At 48.2% G+C, this 16,250-nt stretch overlaps 1 protein-coding gene across 3 annotated transcripts in view; it reads left to right on the top strand.

Annotated features, from left to right (window-relative positions):
- The window catches only part of RNF213 (ring finger protein 213), a 3,248,263-nt gene that overhangs the window by 2,896,349 nt on the left and 335,664 nt on the right, over window positions 1-16,250 (top strand). For all 3 annotated transcript variants that reach the window (XM_069655189.1, XM_069655190.1, XM_069655188.1), the window contains one exon: window positions 8,444-8,621. In XM_069655189.1, coding sequence (XP_069511290.1) covers window positions 8,444-8,621 — 178 coding nt within the window. The remainder of the gene's footprint in view (window positions 1-8,443; window positions 8,622-16,250) is intronic.

Raw genomic sequence — 16,250 nt, 5'->3', positions numbered from 1 at the left:
TTTTTTCAGGAGATTTTCTCATTTTTTCGGTTTAATCGAGCCTCAAGCTCCACCGTTTCTACTTCCGATAACGGGGACCCATTTTGGAATTCTTCTACGCCCCTCAAGGGTGAAGTTTTTGTCGAGTTTATACTTCTTGGAGGATTCCGGAAGATCTACCTCAACGGACAAGGCCCAGGACAATTGAAGCTCGACGCCCGGATCCAAGCTGTTCAGGTGCTGCCATGGATGCGGATTACAGAACGTTTTCAAGGAGGACGAGCATTTGCGATGTCTCTACTGCCTTCATGAGGACAAGACGCACGTGGGGAAAGACTGTGCGTTCTGCAAGAACTTTTCGGAACGGACCAAACAAGATCGTCGTTCCCGCCTCGCTGCCTGGCTGGAGAAGGGCACAGCTGGTGAGAAGGCGAAGAAGTCTGAGCGGGCTTCTAAGTCCTGTGAGGGCGCCCCGGTGACGGGGGCCCAACAGAAGGCCAAGCACCGCGAGTCCGGGTGCACCGGGAGCGCCGAAAGGTCGGGCTCTTCGGTTGCCAAGCAGGGCGCTACTTTGACCACGAGCCAGCGCTCTGGTTCGGGGAAGAGGAAGTCCGAGAGCCCGGGTAGGCCGCTGGAGCGGACCCGGTCCATCTCGGAGGGAGAGCGAGGCGCTGACCCTCCTCCCAGGGCGAAGGCCCAGGACGCACCTAAGGTGGTGAGGGCTTTGATCCACCTGGCAAAGGCCTCTACCGAAGTGGTCGCTGCGACCCTGGCGAAGCCGGCTGAGACTACGCCTGTGGAAACGCCCTCCGGGCCCAGAGTATCCCTGCCACCGCGGAGGGATTCCTCTTTCCAGCCCATCGCTAAGACCCCCGTGAAGCCCCTGGCTGAAAAAGAGGGGGGGGCGCTGGCCATTACAGACTCGGAATCCGCCTCTGAGGAGGAACTGTGGAAACCGAGAATGCCTCAACAAAAGGTCCTTAGGCCTCAACGAGAGGTCCTTAGGCCTCAACAAGAGGTTCATAGGCCTCAACGAGAAGTTTGAGAAGGTTCGATCCCAGGGGGGCGGTCCCTGCTGACGTGATCGAAGATGACGACGACGACGAACAGGGCCCAGTGGAGCGGCCATCCTGTCCGTCGCAGCCATTGCCTGAGCCCCAGGATAGCTCGGCGGCCATTTTGTTGGCAATCCAATGCTTATGCACCTAAATAAGGACGAGGTTACCACAGACCCCGACGGAGGATCCAGAACCAGGCCCGTCGGGAATCCCTCCGAACAATCGTAGGAGAGTCCACCCCGCTCCGCCCTTCGTGCCTGCGAGACCGGTGGACCCCTCATCCCCCTCGCCGGACCCTAGAGAGGATACAGCGACGGGGACGGACGATGATGGCGGCGATGACACAGCGGACATCCCGTCGTCACCCCCCTGCGGGCGTCTCCAGCCGACGAAATTGGCTCTTTCCACGCCATGATAACCAGGGCATCCGAGCTCTTCCAGCTCTGCCCTGAAGAACAGAAAAAGGAGGGGTTTCTGTACCAACGACGAGAGGCCAAGAGGAAGACAGTCCTCGCGGTGCCTTTACTCAACGACATCTGGGATGAGGGGCTTGCTGTCCTCAAGAACCCTTCCATGACACCAGCCAAGAGGGACAGGTACGAGAAGAAGTATCGAGTCCCCGATGCTGCCCCCTTGTGCATCAGGGCCCAGCCCACGCCGGACTCTGTCGTCTCGGGAGCAGCTAAGAAGAAGGCAGCGGGTGCGGCGGATTCAACTTCCACTTCCCCGCCGCAAGGAATTGGACTCTATGGGAAGACGAGTCATCTCGTCGGTGGCGACGAAGATTAAGGCGGTCAATGCCTTAGCGATCGTGGCCCGCTACGACCTGGAGCTCTGGTTCAAGATAGCTCCCCTGCTAGACTTCCTGCCTGATGAGAAAAGGGCGGAGGCCCTAGAAATTCTGCAGGAAGGCGAGGTGGTGTCGGATCACGCCATAACGGTGGCAACGGACATTGCCGATACCGGATTTCGCCAACTGGGCAACAGAGTTTGCCTCCGACGACAAGGATGGCTCAAGGCGACAGACTTTCGCCAGGACGTCCAGACCAGGGTGTTGGACATGCCGTTCGACGACAATAAGCTTTTTGGTAAGGCGATGGATGAGTCCCTACAGGCCATCAAGACCGACTCGGAGACGGCCCGGGCTCTGGGGGTGCTTCAACAACGACGCCCCTTTCAGAGCTCCGGAGGCAGACAGCGTGCCTCCAAAGGATCCAGCGGTGGCTCCTCCACTTACCGCCAGGCGGCCCGCTCCTCTTCCCAGCAGGCCTACAGAGGTCGCAGCAAGCACGGAGGTTCCCACCGCCGTCGCCAAGGAGGCCAGGGCGGCAAGGCCACCTCCAAGCAAGACTGACCCGGCCGGGTTGTCGGGCCCCCACCAAAGCACCCCGGTGGGAGGCCGGCTGACGAAGTTCGTCAGCGTGTGGCTGTCCATCTCCACCGACCGTTGGGTGTTGGACACCCTGGCCAACGGGCACTCGCTGGAATTCCAAAAGAAGTGCCCTTGCATTCCTCCCGTGGCCAGGAAGGAGAATCACTTCCCTCAACTACTGTTGGAGGTAAAGGCGATGCTCAAGAAAGGTGCCATTGAGCTCGTCCCCAGAGGGCTCCGGGGCTCCGGAGTGTACTCAAGGTACTTCCTCGTCAAGAAGAAGACAGGCGGTTGGCGCCCCATACTGGACCTGCGCCGCTTAAACAAATACATCAAGGCGTAGAAATTCAGGATGGTCACCCTCCAGCACATGCTGGGACAGCTGGAGGAAGGCGACTTCCTATCGTCTTTGGACCTGGAGGATGCTTACTTCCACATCCCTATTCTAAAAAGGCACAGGAAGTTCCTCAGGTACGTGGTTCAGGGACGCCACTACCAATTCAGGGCCCTACCGTTCGGATTAAAGTTGGCACCCAGGGTTTTCACCAAGTGCCTGGCACTAGTGGCGGCATGGTTGCGTCTGCAGGGGATCCACGTTTACCGTTACCTAGACGACTGGCTAATCAGGGCAAGGACAAGGGAACTCGCTGTCGAACACACAGCGAGGACCGTCCGGTTGCTCACGGAGATGGGGTTCTCCATCAACTAACCCAAATCCCACCTGGTTCCATCGCAGATAGTACTGTTTCTGGGAGCAAAGCTCGATACAGTGGGGCAATTGGCCTCCCCTTCAGAGGAGAGGACCAAGACCATCCTGGGCAAGGTGCGGCGCCTGCTAGCCACGGACGTGGCCAGGATGAGGTCCATCAAGTCCCTCCTCAGGATGATGTTCTCATGCATCTATCTTGTACCCCTTTGCAGACTTCGGATGCGTCCGCTACAGGAGTTCCTCGACGCCCGCTGGCTTCAGGCGAGGGGCTGTTTCGAGGACAGGATCCCTCTCGACGAGGAGTTCCGTCGGGCGATCTTATGGTGGGGCATCCGTGCTCACCTCACGACAGGCACGGAATTTCAAATCCCAGCGTTTCAGGAGACGGTGGCGACGGACGCCTCTCTGGAGGGTTGGGGGTCCCACACCGGAGACCTCCACGCAAGAGGACTTTGGCTCCCGGAGGAGAGGTCTCTCCATATCAACATTCTGGAGCTCCGAGCAGTGTTCTGGGCCCTCAAGTCGTTCCTTCCGTCACTCAAGGGCAAAGTGGTGAGGATCTTCACCTACAACACCACCACGATGTTCTATATACGGAAGCAAGGAGGCACCAGATCCCCAGTCCTATCCAAGGAGGCCCAGGATCTGTGGCACTGGGCCGTCGCCCAGGGGATGTTTCTGGTTCCCTTCCACCTGGCAGGAATGAAAAACACCATCGCAGACTCACTCAGCAGGGAGCTGCGCTTGTGCCACGAGTGGGAACTGCGCCAGGACCAAGTGGATCGACTCTTCAAACGATGGGGCAAACCCCAGATCAACCTGTTCGCGACGAACTCCAAGTGCCAGAGGTTCGACAGCAGGTTCCCACAGCCGAGGAGCATGGGCGATGCTTTCTCCTTCCCTTGGGACGGCCTGTTTCTATACGCTTTCTTGCCGTTGCTGCTCCGCCTCATCAACCAGCTCAAGAAGTCCAGGTACAGGATGATCCTCGTCGCACCGCCGTGGCCGAGGCAGATCTGGTTCCCGGACATTCTGGACTTGTCAACGTCCCCACCAGTCAAGCTGCTGGCGGATGCGGGTCTTCTCTCCAGAGAAGGAGGTGCCATTCTCCATCACGACCCACAGTCGCTGAACTTGCAGGCCTGGCTCCTGCAGCACTAGAGTTTGGAGGGTACGATATACCGGCTGATTGCAGAGAGGTTCTTGCAAAGGCCAGGGCGTCCTCAACTCTCAAGTGTTACGGTCATAAATGGACGAGGTCCTCTGTCTGGTGCCTTGCACAGAAAATTAACCCTCTGCGGATTACGGCCCCTCAAGTGCTGCCATACCTACTGTCGGTGGCCAAAGCTGGACTGGCTCACTCCTCCATAAAAATACATCTGGCTGCCATCTCCCGATATACCAGGACTACGGGACGGGCGTCCTTGTGGTCTCATCGCCTGGTAATGGAATTTATGAAGGGACTATTCCGATCATTCCCGCCAGTGAAGGCCCCTGCCCCGGCGTGGGAGCATAATGTGGTGCTGACCAGGCTCATGGGAGCCCCATTTGAGCCTATGCATTCGGCGCCTTTGAAGTTCCTGTAATGGAAGACAGCGTTCCTCGTCGCCATCACCTCTGCACGACGAGTAGGAGAGATTCAGGCCCTATCTTGCAAGCCTCCATACTTGACTTTTCATGACACGAGGGTAGTGCTGAGGACGCACCTCTCCTTCATGCCCAAGGTGCCGTCAGACTTCCACCTCAACGAGCCCTTGGTGTTAGCAGTTTTCTTCCCGTCACCTTCGACGCCGGCCGAGAGGACTTTGCACTCGCTGGATGTAGCGAGAGCGCTGAAGTTCTACGTGGACCGCATGAAGAGTTTTCGGAAGACGTCACAACTGTTTGTGAACTTTGGGTCTGTGAATCAAGGGAAGGCTCTCTCGAAGACTTCCATTTCCAGATGGCTCTCCGACTGTATCATGCATTGTCACCGGTTGGCAAACCGACCGTTGCCCGGCCGTCCGAGAGCCCATTCGACCGGAGCGATCGCTGCTACCACGGCGTTCCTGTCTGGTGTGCCCCTGCTGGACATCTGCAGGGCTGCTACGTGGAGGTCGACGCACACCTTCACAAGATTCTACTGCGTCGATCGGGACTCCAGGGAGGAGTCCAGCGTCGGTCAAGCAGTGCTGCGCAACCTGTTCGCTTAAGGTGAGCCTGGTGAGGAGGTAAGAGATGCTTAATGTTGAGTTGTTGTATTGCTTAATGTTGAACCTGTTGCCACCACCCGTGGTTGTGCATGTGTATACTGCTATGTATTCTTTTATTCATGAGCATGTGAATCCATGCCAGACCCCATGCTGGAGAAGGAACAAGTTACTTACCTGTAACTGTTGTTCTCCAGCATGCGTCTGGCATGGATTCACATGCGAACCCCCCCACCTACCCCTCTGCGGCTCTTCACTTGGTCATACTGCCACTTGGCGTGCTACCAAATCTGAGGATGGCTGCAGAGGCGGGGTTTACGGAGAGGGCTTTCATTGGCTGGGGGCAGTATGACCCAGAGATCAGTGATTGGTTACTACAAAGAAAGACAGATCAGAAACAAAACTGATACTGATTTTTTTCTTTACCGAGGATTCCCAGCCTGACGAGGAATATTGATGAGCATGTGAATCCATGCCAGACCCATGCTGGAGAACAACAGTTACAGGTAAGTAACTTGTTCCTTACAAACCAAGTACATCCTTTATTTAGAGAAGCAATAAGGAAGTCAAGGAGATTCCAACCTAATCATTATACATTCAGAATATCTGCTATTCTTGGATAATAAGACCTGGTGTTCGGGAGAATTCTCAGAAATGTGCTAATTCCTCTATACCTTAGAGACCCCCAGCCCTTTTGCTGGACTCTAAGACATTTTCATTTTTACCTGGAGCGAGTGAGACCCTTTTTTCCACTCTCTCATGTATTTTAATGTGATTGTAACTGTGGTTATTTGGTTTTTGGAGTCTGACAAACGTCATAGGCATCTTTTTACATTGTGACACAAAGTGCCTTTAGTGCAGTGGCACAGGGAAGTCTTTCAGATTTCCCAAACCACCTCTTGGATAAACTACCCTTTCCAAGAGCAGTAAAGTGAAATTGACTTTACTTACATGTTTAACTTTCTAGACCCAGCACACACTATCTTACAGTAGGGTGCTGGGGGGATTACTTAGTATCCCCGTTGTCTAACTTCTCATATAACATTTTTATGTTACCCTTTCTGCGATTAATGGCTGGTGGCAGTGGTTTACTTTTTACTACCGTGGTGTGCCTTTACCGCGTGCTGCGTTCACAGCTGCAGTAAAGCACCCTTGGGTGCCATTTTTGTCAAAATGCAGTGATCTTCCTTTTTTGCCATTTCTTTGGGGATGGGTCCTTCTTGAGATTTGCTCTGCGCGCCAACCCAGGTTTGGTCCCTTTGTCCGTTTGTCTTTGGTGGGATTCATGAGTGAAGCCCGCCTCTGGCTCCAGAGTGTCTGGCAGGGGCAGGAAGTGAGGGAGGTGCCCGAAACTTCCTGTGCTTAATCCCCCAATGGTGATTGGCTGGCTGGCTGTCTGGCAAGGACAGCCACCTTGCTGTTTGACTGGCAGCTAGGCTGGAGTGAATTGGAGAACCCTGCATAAAAGGGCAGGCTTTTTGGCTTGGAAGGCGGAGTCGACCACTGGACGAAGGAATCGGAAGAACGACGTGGAAGAGACGCCCTCTGCAACTCGTGGACCGTTCGTTTGCCCGGTAAAGTCCTGCTGCTGTGCTGAATTCGCCTTGACGCGAGAAGCCCTGCAAGGACGACTTTTCCCCTTGAGTTGGTGGGACCAATCAACTCCAAAGTAAACTCGTCTGGACATCCTCTCGGAGCTGGCTGTACTTTCTTGCTGCTACAGGAACTGAAGGGCCAGGGAGAGGAGCACCAGATTGGAGTGAATCGCTTTTAAGTTGGCCAAGAGCTCTCCAGACTCCCAGGAATCAGGACTGACCGAGCCTGAGCCACCTCAACAGTGTGCTGGACCCCTCGAATGCCAAGAACCGCAGTGGTGCTATTTGCTATATGGTCGAGGAGCTGAAACCGCAAAGTGCCGCTGATTAGAAGATTGCCAGTTGCTGTCACTGACCGTCTTGTTCCCACGACTGAGGCCCAGGAACACAGGATTTGCAGAGCTGCAAAGAAACCGAAGCCAGCTGGAACCATTTCTTCTAACCAAAGGTACTGTGCAGTCAAAGAGAACATACCTCTTGTTGTGTAACCTTACTTGTTCTCAGTTGAGACCTGGCTTGGTTGCTTCTGTAGAGTTGCTAACAGCTTCTTTACCTCACAGGCCTAACCAGCTTGTGGTCCTACTTTGATTGTTCTTTTCTACAAAGACTTCTAAAACATAGTGCAAGACTTTTAACTACCTCTAAGAAGTGCTTCAGCTCACCTAGACTTTTGCCCAATTGACATTGGCCTAGACTGGCTCCCTGAATGACTCTTCTTCCCTCTGACTTTGTGTTTGGTCTTCCTTCCAGGAAGGGGTTAACTTACTTTGCACTGGGGGTTTTAAAATGTACGTACCTGCTTCAGAATATTTGTGTGATCTCTTGTTTTATTCTAATAACCATTTTCTTTGACACTCATCTCAGTATTGCTCTAAATGCACCAGTAATATATTAATGTCCACAGTGTCCTAGCTATTTAAGTCACCTGATGGTGTAGTGTCTGTATACCATCCCCAATGGGTATTTGCTGATTTAGAGAAACAAATAGTGTGTATTTTCCGAGGTATTTGTGTGGTGCTATTATATTGCTCCCTTCTGAAGAAGGCTTATTCAAACTGACTGTTAAATACATTAATAATTGTTTAATCAAGAAACCTTGACTAAAAGTGTTTATTTGGATACTTGTCACTGTGAATCTCTGTGCAACTCCCCTACTGCTCTCATTGACCCCTCTTGAGATGAGCATGGCTGCTCAACCACACTACCAACCTGTGTATTACAGACTTCTATCAAAGGTTGCCAGGAGGTCAAGGTTGTTTTAGTGTACCCAAAGGGTACTGCTCCAAATCTTGCCTAACACAGGAGATCTGTATTTCAAAGATGAGGAATCTGTGGGAGGAAGATCCATCAGAAAGAACATTAGCAGGGTAAGTAATTTGTTCTTCTATAAATGAAATTGTCTCGGGCATCCTGGAAGTGTAATTACAAATTATGCAGCTACTAAGAGTGCCTTCTAGTTAGGGCCTGAACTGCGATTATTGCATGCAGTTGTGCCATACTCTGCGGTCTTTACAATCGGACATGTTGCTTCTTTTCTGCAGAAGGTACTGTTGGGTGCCATAAAGCCACCAGTGCAGGATCTGACGACCTTCCTCCAGGGGCACATTGAAAAGGACCTGGAGCAGTTGAGGAACACCTTGGGCAAGAGCGCTGATGAGACCACCAATGTCGTCCACCTCATCCTTTGTAGTCTGCGGAAGGAGCAACACCAAAACCAGTGTAAGCAGCTCCCAAATCACACATTTCAAACAGAGCGAGCAGAGGCAGGCTTGGCAACTTTGGCATAATTAATTAATAAAGTAGCAATTTTGACGGAGGTACAACATTCATCTTCTACCTTGCTCCACCTACCACTCTCCGGCCCCTCCGATAGTCCAGCTGTCGTCGTTCTCGCCTCCACCCTTCAATGTTATTTCCCCTCCCACTCATGTAAAGGAGGACTTCTTTGCAGATATAATCTGATAAAAGAATCCATGGAACAGCAGACACCGTGCAGGGAAAAAAACACATTTATTGAACCCCCCTCACCGCAGGGAGAAGTAATTCAAAGCAGCCCTGCATGCACAAACTGGCTGAAAATCTTCTCAATTCCGCCAATGACAGGCTTCCATTTTTATGCAATGATAGACATATTAAGATAATCCACATAGGTTACATTTTGGGGTTGGTCAAACGAACGGATTGGTGAAGCTTTCTCAGGCCCTTATAGATGAATGTTAAGGATTTCAATCAGGAGACACACACTTTGGTCTCAGCCTAGTATGTACCTCACAACTGAGATGCTTTTCTCCTTATTTTATGCAGATTCAATTTGAGATGGTACACTACTCGTATCACAGCCCCTTTTCAGATACCCCGGGTCACTATGGACCATGAACCAGGCTGGTTGGTGAAATGCAATATTTATTTATTTATTTAAAAATTTAAAATAAATCATACAATTTTTAATATGGGGCAGCAATCACCAATGGGGTGATAATTACAGTGAGAATGGAAGAAATGCACTTAATTTAACCTTCTAGTGGAACATATACAAAACACCAGGGAATGGGAATACTTTTTGATTTAGGAAAGATAGCACCCATGTTAGGATTTCCCCCTGCAATGTTCCCTCAACCCACAAATAATCAATTCTGAATGGATAGAAAGACACAGCAGGTAATCAGCAATAAGAGGCAGAAAACAGAATCCAAATCCGACCTTCCCTCCCCAAATAAGAGTGGAAACTCCTTGCAATGTTATGAATGTTATGAAATGACACTCGGAAATGGACAAATAATGAATTAATGTGCTGTTAAAACTCTAAGGTAAATACAATTTCTTACTAAAGCAACAATGCATAGACACAAACAATCACCAGCAATGGATTACCAAGAGCATATAATTGAAAACTGAGAGGAAAGTTTAAAACGGATTGCAGCCGAATGACCTGTGTAAAAGTTGCATTTCCTTTCAATTTCCGTGTAAATTTACCCAGTCAGTTTCTTTAAAAAAATGGGTGAAATATTGCAAATCGTGATGCGGTTTTTAGTCTGAGGGACAGAGGTACATCACAGGGATATTACAGAAGTGAAAGAATGGGGGTAGCTGGTGAATTGATAGATTTGGAAGGTAGAGTGAGGTTTGTTTTTAGGAAAATATAGCAGTGAAAAAGAGAAAATCGGTTTTAAAAGTCAAAGGCAAATTTTACTTAAAATAGATTTAAGGGCTAAGAAAAGAGGAATGCCAATCTTGAATATAAACGTTACGCTGCAGTTGTAACCCTTCATGCAGTGTACCCCTTTTCTTTAGGGAAAATTAATTTATTTAAACACAATATCGCTAATGACCTATGATCTATGCAAGACAGAAATGTAGAGAAAAGTGGGGCTAACGCTTGGAGATCAAGGGCAAGAACACAGAGAATTCTGACAGTTTTAACAAGTTACCAGGATAAAGATAGGATGGGTTAGAGAGTGGGATAAGGACAAATGCAAGACAAAATAGACTAGAATTCTATGGGGTAGGTATTGTACTTAGTCCACTTTTAGTTTTGTTATTTTTGGACCGTCTATGGTTCTAGTCACTACACGGCAGCTCGCCTGGCAAAGAACAGCTGAGCAAAAGACAGCTGGGCAGAGTCTGGTCACCGGATGGTAATTCTGGTCAGTGGATCGCACAGGTACCTCTGGATGCAGTTAGTGGTCAGCAAGCCAGGCTGGTTCAGGATGCTCCCAAAGAATACCACAGCTTTCCCCTTTGGTTATTTGGGATTTTAGTGGGAATTCAGAATTGAGGCCTTGCTGGGAATAGGATCAGCAATGCTTGGATTTTGCAGTGTGCCCTGGAGTAGGGTCAGCAATGCTTTGGCCTTGTAGTTGGTATCTGGACTCAGCAGGACGAATGGAACAGGAACGCCGGTGCAGGAAAATCAGGAAGAGTCTGTGTGTCTAGAGTCTTGTCAGGGACTCTTATTTATAATGCATAGTGACATCATCAAAGTATATGGCTGGGCAGGCTTAGCTAAGCACACCTCTAACCCACGTGATTGGTTAGGGGTGCTAGTCTCCGCCTCGCTCTCTACTGGTTGGATTTCAAAGCAGGAGGGCAGATTTGTGATGCGACTTTACAATGTTAAAAAAAACTCCCACAGTTATTTTAGCCAAAATCCGATTTTGCCACAAACGGTACATTTATACAGTTGAAATCTCTTAGCAAATTATACACGAGTTACATATTTTGTGTAGAACATAGCACTCCAACTCTGCAATCCGTGAGCCATTGTTTAGCCCTTCTAATACATTTTGGTAATTTTGTGTATGAACGATTCGGCCTAAAATTCCATAACTTTATACAAATGTGTGGATTATGATAAGGGACGCAAGTATAAAAATGTGCATTGTCATCATGGATACTTTGCTTGTAATCCCTGATTCTTTGCCATTTCTATTCCCATGGGGTCAGTGAATTCTACCATGTCTTAAATGAAAGGCCATAAAATCACTTTTAAACTGCGAAATGTTTACATTTTTACAAAGTCTTGCTGCAGAGATGTGTTTACATTTTTATTCATAAATAGTCTTTTGAAGCAAATGACAGTCCTTTGTCTGTCACTGGGCCATTTATTTTTCTTCAGCTGCCACCAACTGTCATTTCCTCCAGAGCAAGGTGGGGGTTTTCCAGCCTGATTGAACGTTTATTGCCCCTTCACACTTTACACTTCCTTGTCCTGGAACTCCCATTGTCAGTGGGTTCAGCCTTGACTAGATTTTGTCCAACCTGATAATGATCACTGGGGTGTTAGTATCTGCTGAGAGAGGCACTCCTGTTAGCAGAAACCTATTTTTCTTTTGGAACTTGCAAAATCCAACCAATATTGTTTAACAGTTTTACTTTCTTATATTTGGTCCTGAAGTAAACAAACTAGGTGAATAAAATAACTCATGTGTGTATTTTCCCCAGCAACAAACTCCTTCACATTGCTAGATAATGGCAGGCTTTCATTCAACAGTTTACTTTTTAAACAGGCATTTTCTCCTTGAGTTTGCAAAGCCCATTTTACATGTGTGGTGAAAAGCTGGCATTTCTTTTTAAATTCGGTTTTGCATCTCCCTCTGGATTCCCACGCTGTCTTGCAGCTGTAGTTATTTTCTTGTATGCAGGAGTTTTGTTTGAAGCATAGATGCATTGAAATTGACATGGCTCAGATAGCTAGAGTTTCTTTTGAACTACTGAGCTTTGATACTTTAGGTTGAAAATGAACATGTTTTCCTGTGCGCGTAAAAGTGGAGTTCCTTCTTGATTTTTCTCCGAATTGATTTTACAGGGCTTGTCATTCAGAAATCTTGGCTGGTTTTGCTGAACTACAATGAGATATACTGAGCATGCCAGTGCCTTATTAATTAGTGGTTTAACGAGGAACAGATGGAAATAGTGTCAGAGCAGCATTTTTTTTTAAATGTGAAAAGGTTTCCTTTTTAATGGGGATTTTGGGCTTGCAGCAAGGCAACGCTGCTTTTGTACTTTATTCCATTTGTATAGGTAGGAACACACTGGAACGCTCCCTCAGTGTGTCCCCTTGTTCCATCCTGCCCAAATGTGCTTGGCAAGACCGTGCAGCCTTCTTTTTGTTGCTGCAAAACGCAGTTTTGAGGCCATGGTGCTCACCGTAGCCAGCTGTTAGGCAGAATCCAGGGCAGTTCCCTTAGGGAGCACTACCCCAGATTAGGACTACAGGTGAGAGCAATCAATCCCCTTTGGTATCAGTCTGTACCACAAAGATTTAGTTGGTAGCTGTGGCTGAGCAGTCAGACTTATCTCAAGAGGGAGATATGCAGTATTCAGGGTTGACACAATAGGTAGTATAGTACAATGGAGCAAGGAAACACTGACCAAAGCTTTGTATTAAAAAGAGAATATATATTTGTTATACACTTCTAAGTCAACACATAGATCACAGTGAATAAAGTAAGTTAAGTTTAGTAAAAAAGAAAAGCATATACAACTCCCTATTCAATTGTAGACACGTTTGCGGTAGAGTGAAAACTGAGAAAAACGGCACAGTGAAAACCAACTACAAATGGCACTCCAACAATTCAACGAAAGGGAGGGGGAAAGTACAAGTTAAACCGAAATATCTTCAGACACCCCCTAGCAACACTTCCCTGAAGTTTTGTGAACAAGTAATGCACAGTAACACTTTAGCAGAAAGATAAGTGAATGAAAACTGAGCAAAATGTCACTCCACAAGTTAAAACAGTAGGAAGGAAGAGGGGTTTATAAGATTTTGGTGCATCAACACATTTCTCATTGAAAACGAATCTAGTGAGAGCAGATCTACCAAATCAGCCAGAGTCAATAGGCCTGAGCCAGAGTCAATGGTACAGGACCAAGAGCTTAGGAGCAGAAATGTTCTTGTAGCTGCAGTCAAGTATTTAGTAGAAAAATATTGAAGACGTAGATGCAAGGCGAAAGATAATGTTAAGACAGAGGGCGGCCAACCCTACAAGTAGTTAAAGGATTTAAAACACCTTTAGGGCTGCCACAGAGAAAGGGCGGCCTGGTGGAACAATGTACCTTAAACGTGAAGAAGTGGCTCCTGCGGTGGCGGTTGTTCCTGGTAGTTCCTGCAGGTCGAGGGATCCCACAGAGGAAGAGAGGCTCTCGTCGTGGAGGAAGGTTCTAGTCGCTGCACTCCCCAGGGATGAAACCAGCCGCGGTGTTGCCAAACAAAGTTTAAAAGGTACGCTCCTTTTAATCACGGTCTGGGTCGATAGCTGCCTGGCTATCCAGTCTCCAAGTGCTGGGCACTGTCGATTCGACCAAGGCAGGACCGAGGATGCGATGGGTGAACTGGTTGACCCCACCAGCTCAAGGGAAGGAGGCTCTTTCGCTGAAGATCTCCTCTCGTCGTGTGGAAGAAAAGTGGTGAGACGATCCGACAGGGCTTCACCGGTGGTGTAGATGCAGAAGATGTCTCTGGCTTCTCTTCCCTTCGGTTCCGTAGTTCCAGTGGCGCCGTCTTGCTCTTCGAGTCTTCAGGACCCTGCTTTTATGCAGAAAGAGACCCATTCATACAGCCTAGCTGTCACTCACACAGTGGAGTGGTCACCTTGGCGGGAGACCCTCCAGCCTATCAGGTTAGAGTGCGACCTGAGTTGCTGTGGCAACTCTGTCCGGGGGTTCTACTCCCCCTCCCAAACAGACCCACCCCAGACTCAGTGGCGCCGAAAGGAGGGCTTCTTCGCAGAAGCCCGCCAAAAGGACGAACAAAGGATCCACGACCTGGGTTAGGAAAATGGAGTAAGGCTCGAGAAAGAAGTTTTATCAAAGTTCTGGCAAATAAAACCTACCGGAGTAAAGTAAATAATAAAATAAACCGGCGGTATGTTAGAGGCTGTCAGTAAAAGTGGTAGCCTCGAACAATGGGAATATCCCATAGGACAATATTTGCAGTCGAATATAAAAGGTAGTAACCACTGCCACCAGCCAGAAACTTTGTAGAGGGGGACTTTAAGGTACCCTCTTGAAAATGAACCTAGGGGAAAAACTATTAACCCCTTCCAGTACTTCCATATTAAGATGGGGTGTACTGGTTAAGCTCATAAAAATCGACTAGTAAAGTCAATGGGGACTTTACATGCCCTGGGAGACAGTAGTCAGTCCCAGGGTATGGAGTCTATGTTTGGGGGTCGCTACGACACCCCTGTGTCACTGCACGGAGGGTGCTGTGTAACACATGTGCATAAAGATGATTCCTATGGGTGAGAGAAAAGATCCCATAGGCATTAAACACAAAAATAGCCTAGAAAACACATAGCAAAAATGCCTAAGAGTGGGAAAAAGAGTCTCACTCTTAGCAGGTAAAAAGAAACAAACCCTTCAAATCCAGCAAAACTGCTGGGGGACTCTATAGGTAAGGGGAATTAGCCATGAAATGAGAATTCTCCCTAACACCAGCACAACCATTTTGCTGTTTCTGCGCAAATGCAGCTTGGTTTTGGCAAAATTCTGTTCAGTGGGTCAATGTAGCCCACATAAAATACATTGTTCCCCTGTTTCTGGGCACACACATTTCCTGAAACCAAAACCCACACCACCCATTTCTGACATCACACCCTGAAATCTCCCTCACCTTAGTCACATCACCATGTGCTGACCAGCAGAATAGCTGCAAATACAGGTTTTAACTTGATTTTGTTTTGCTTGAAGATAAAGCGAGGCATGGGCAGCCCCTAGGACACCAAACATCACCTCATTGCTCCCCGGTTGGTTTTCTGTCTCTCCCTATCTTTTTAATTACTTTGTGCCATCTACTTAAAAAAAACTCTGCAAGGATCTTTAGAGATTTGTCTTTGCAGCAATTTAATTCTATTTTACAATTACATTTTAATGCCAGAGCCTGTGCACCTGGCTTTCTCGGTGAAAAATCCTCCTTCCATGGGAACTTTCTTTCCTCGAATTTCAATCTTGAGGTTCAGCATTAAACTATCTATTGTGCTCTGTGAGCCTTTCTAGTTTGCATGTGTTTTTGTGAATTCAGCCTCGTTGAGTTTTCTGATGCCAGGAAGGCCTTGCTAATTCTGAGCCATGCTGTGGCGTCCATTTTAAAGAAGATGGCTGCCTAATCATGAATGTTTCTTTGTCCAATGAGTGCTTTGTTCTTCATGTATAAATGGAGGCAGTTAATATTCTTCGTGTATAACTGCATATTTAACCTAGTGCATTTTCTTCATATTGTGTGCATATGTGCTCCTCTAGTGAATGTATTATATGGTTACAACCTTTGCGTTGGTGACTCTGTCTGCTTTTATTTTTTATTGTCTTTACCCCTGTGACAACAATGGGAGATAAAAACAACAATTTCTGTCTTTATAACGTTACTCACTGTTGTGATATTGATATGATGTGGCATTTGTAACGGGCCTGTGCACAAGTGTTTCAGGACGCGGTTATTGGGGCAGGGCAGTAGGTAGTGGTGACATATTCATATGCGTCATTGTCTGTGCTGTGGATTTCGAAAAATATTTCTTCTTTGTTTTTTTCGAACCTATTAAATCATGGCCACTGAATTGTTCGCATAGAAAATCCAATGTTACTCCCTTACACTCACCCTGCTCTCCTCCTAACACTACTACTCTGACTACCACTCTTCTATCACTCTCGTCTGACTACTACCACTCTTCTACTACTACCACACTTCTCTTACCAGTGTCCTCTGACTATTAAAACTCTCCTCTTCCTCCTACCACCACCACAGTTACTAGATTTCACACTTCACCCTCTCCAACACACCCCTCCTTAATTCATGCAGGCACTTCACAATCACTCTTTATACTGTCCCTTCTGTGCATATGTATCCTACTCACA

This window comes from Ambystoma mexicanum, chromosome 3q (genome assembly GCF_040938575.1).
Source record: "Ambystoma mexicanum isolate Mex_15411 chromosome 3q, UKY_AmexF1_1, whole genome shotgun sequence".
NCBI lineage: Eukaryota > Metazoa > Chordata > Amphibia > Caudata > Ambystomatidae > Ambystoma > Ambystoma mexicanum.
Note: the sequence above shows the minus strand (reverse complement) of the source record. Positions and strands in the feature narration are given on the sequence as shown.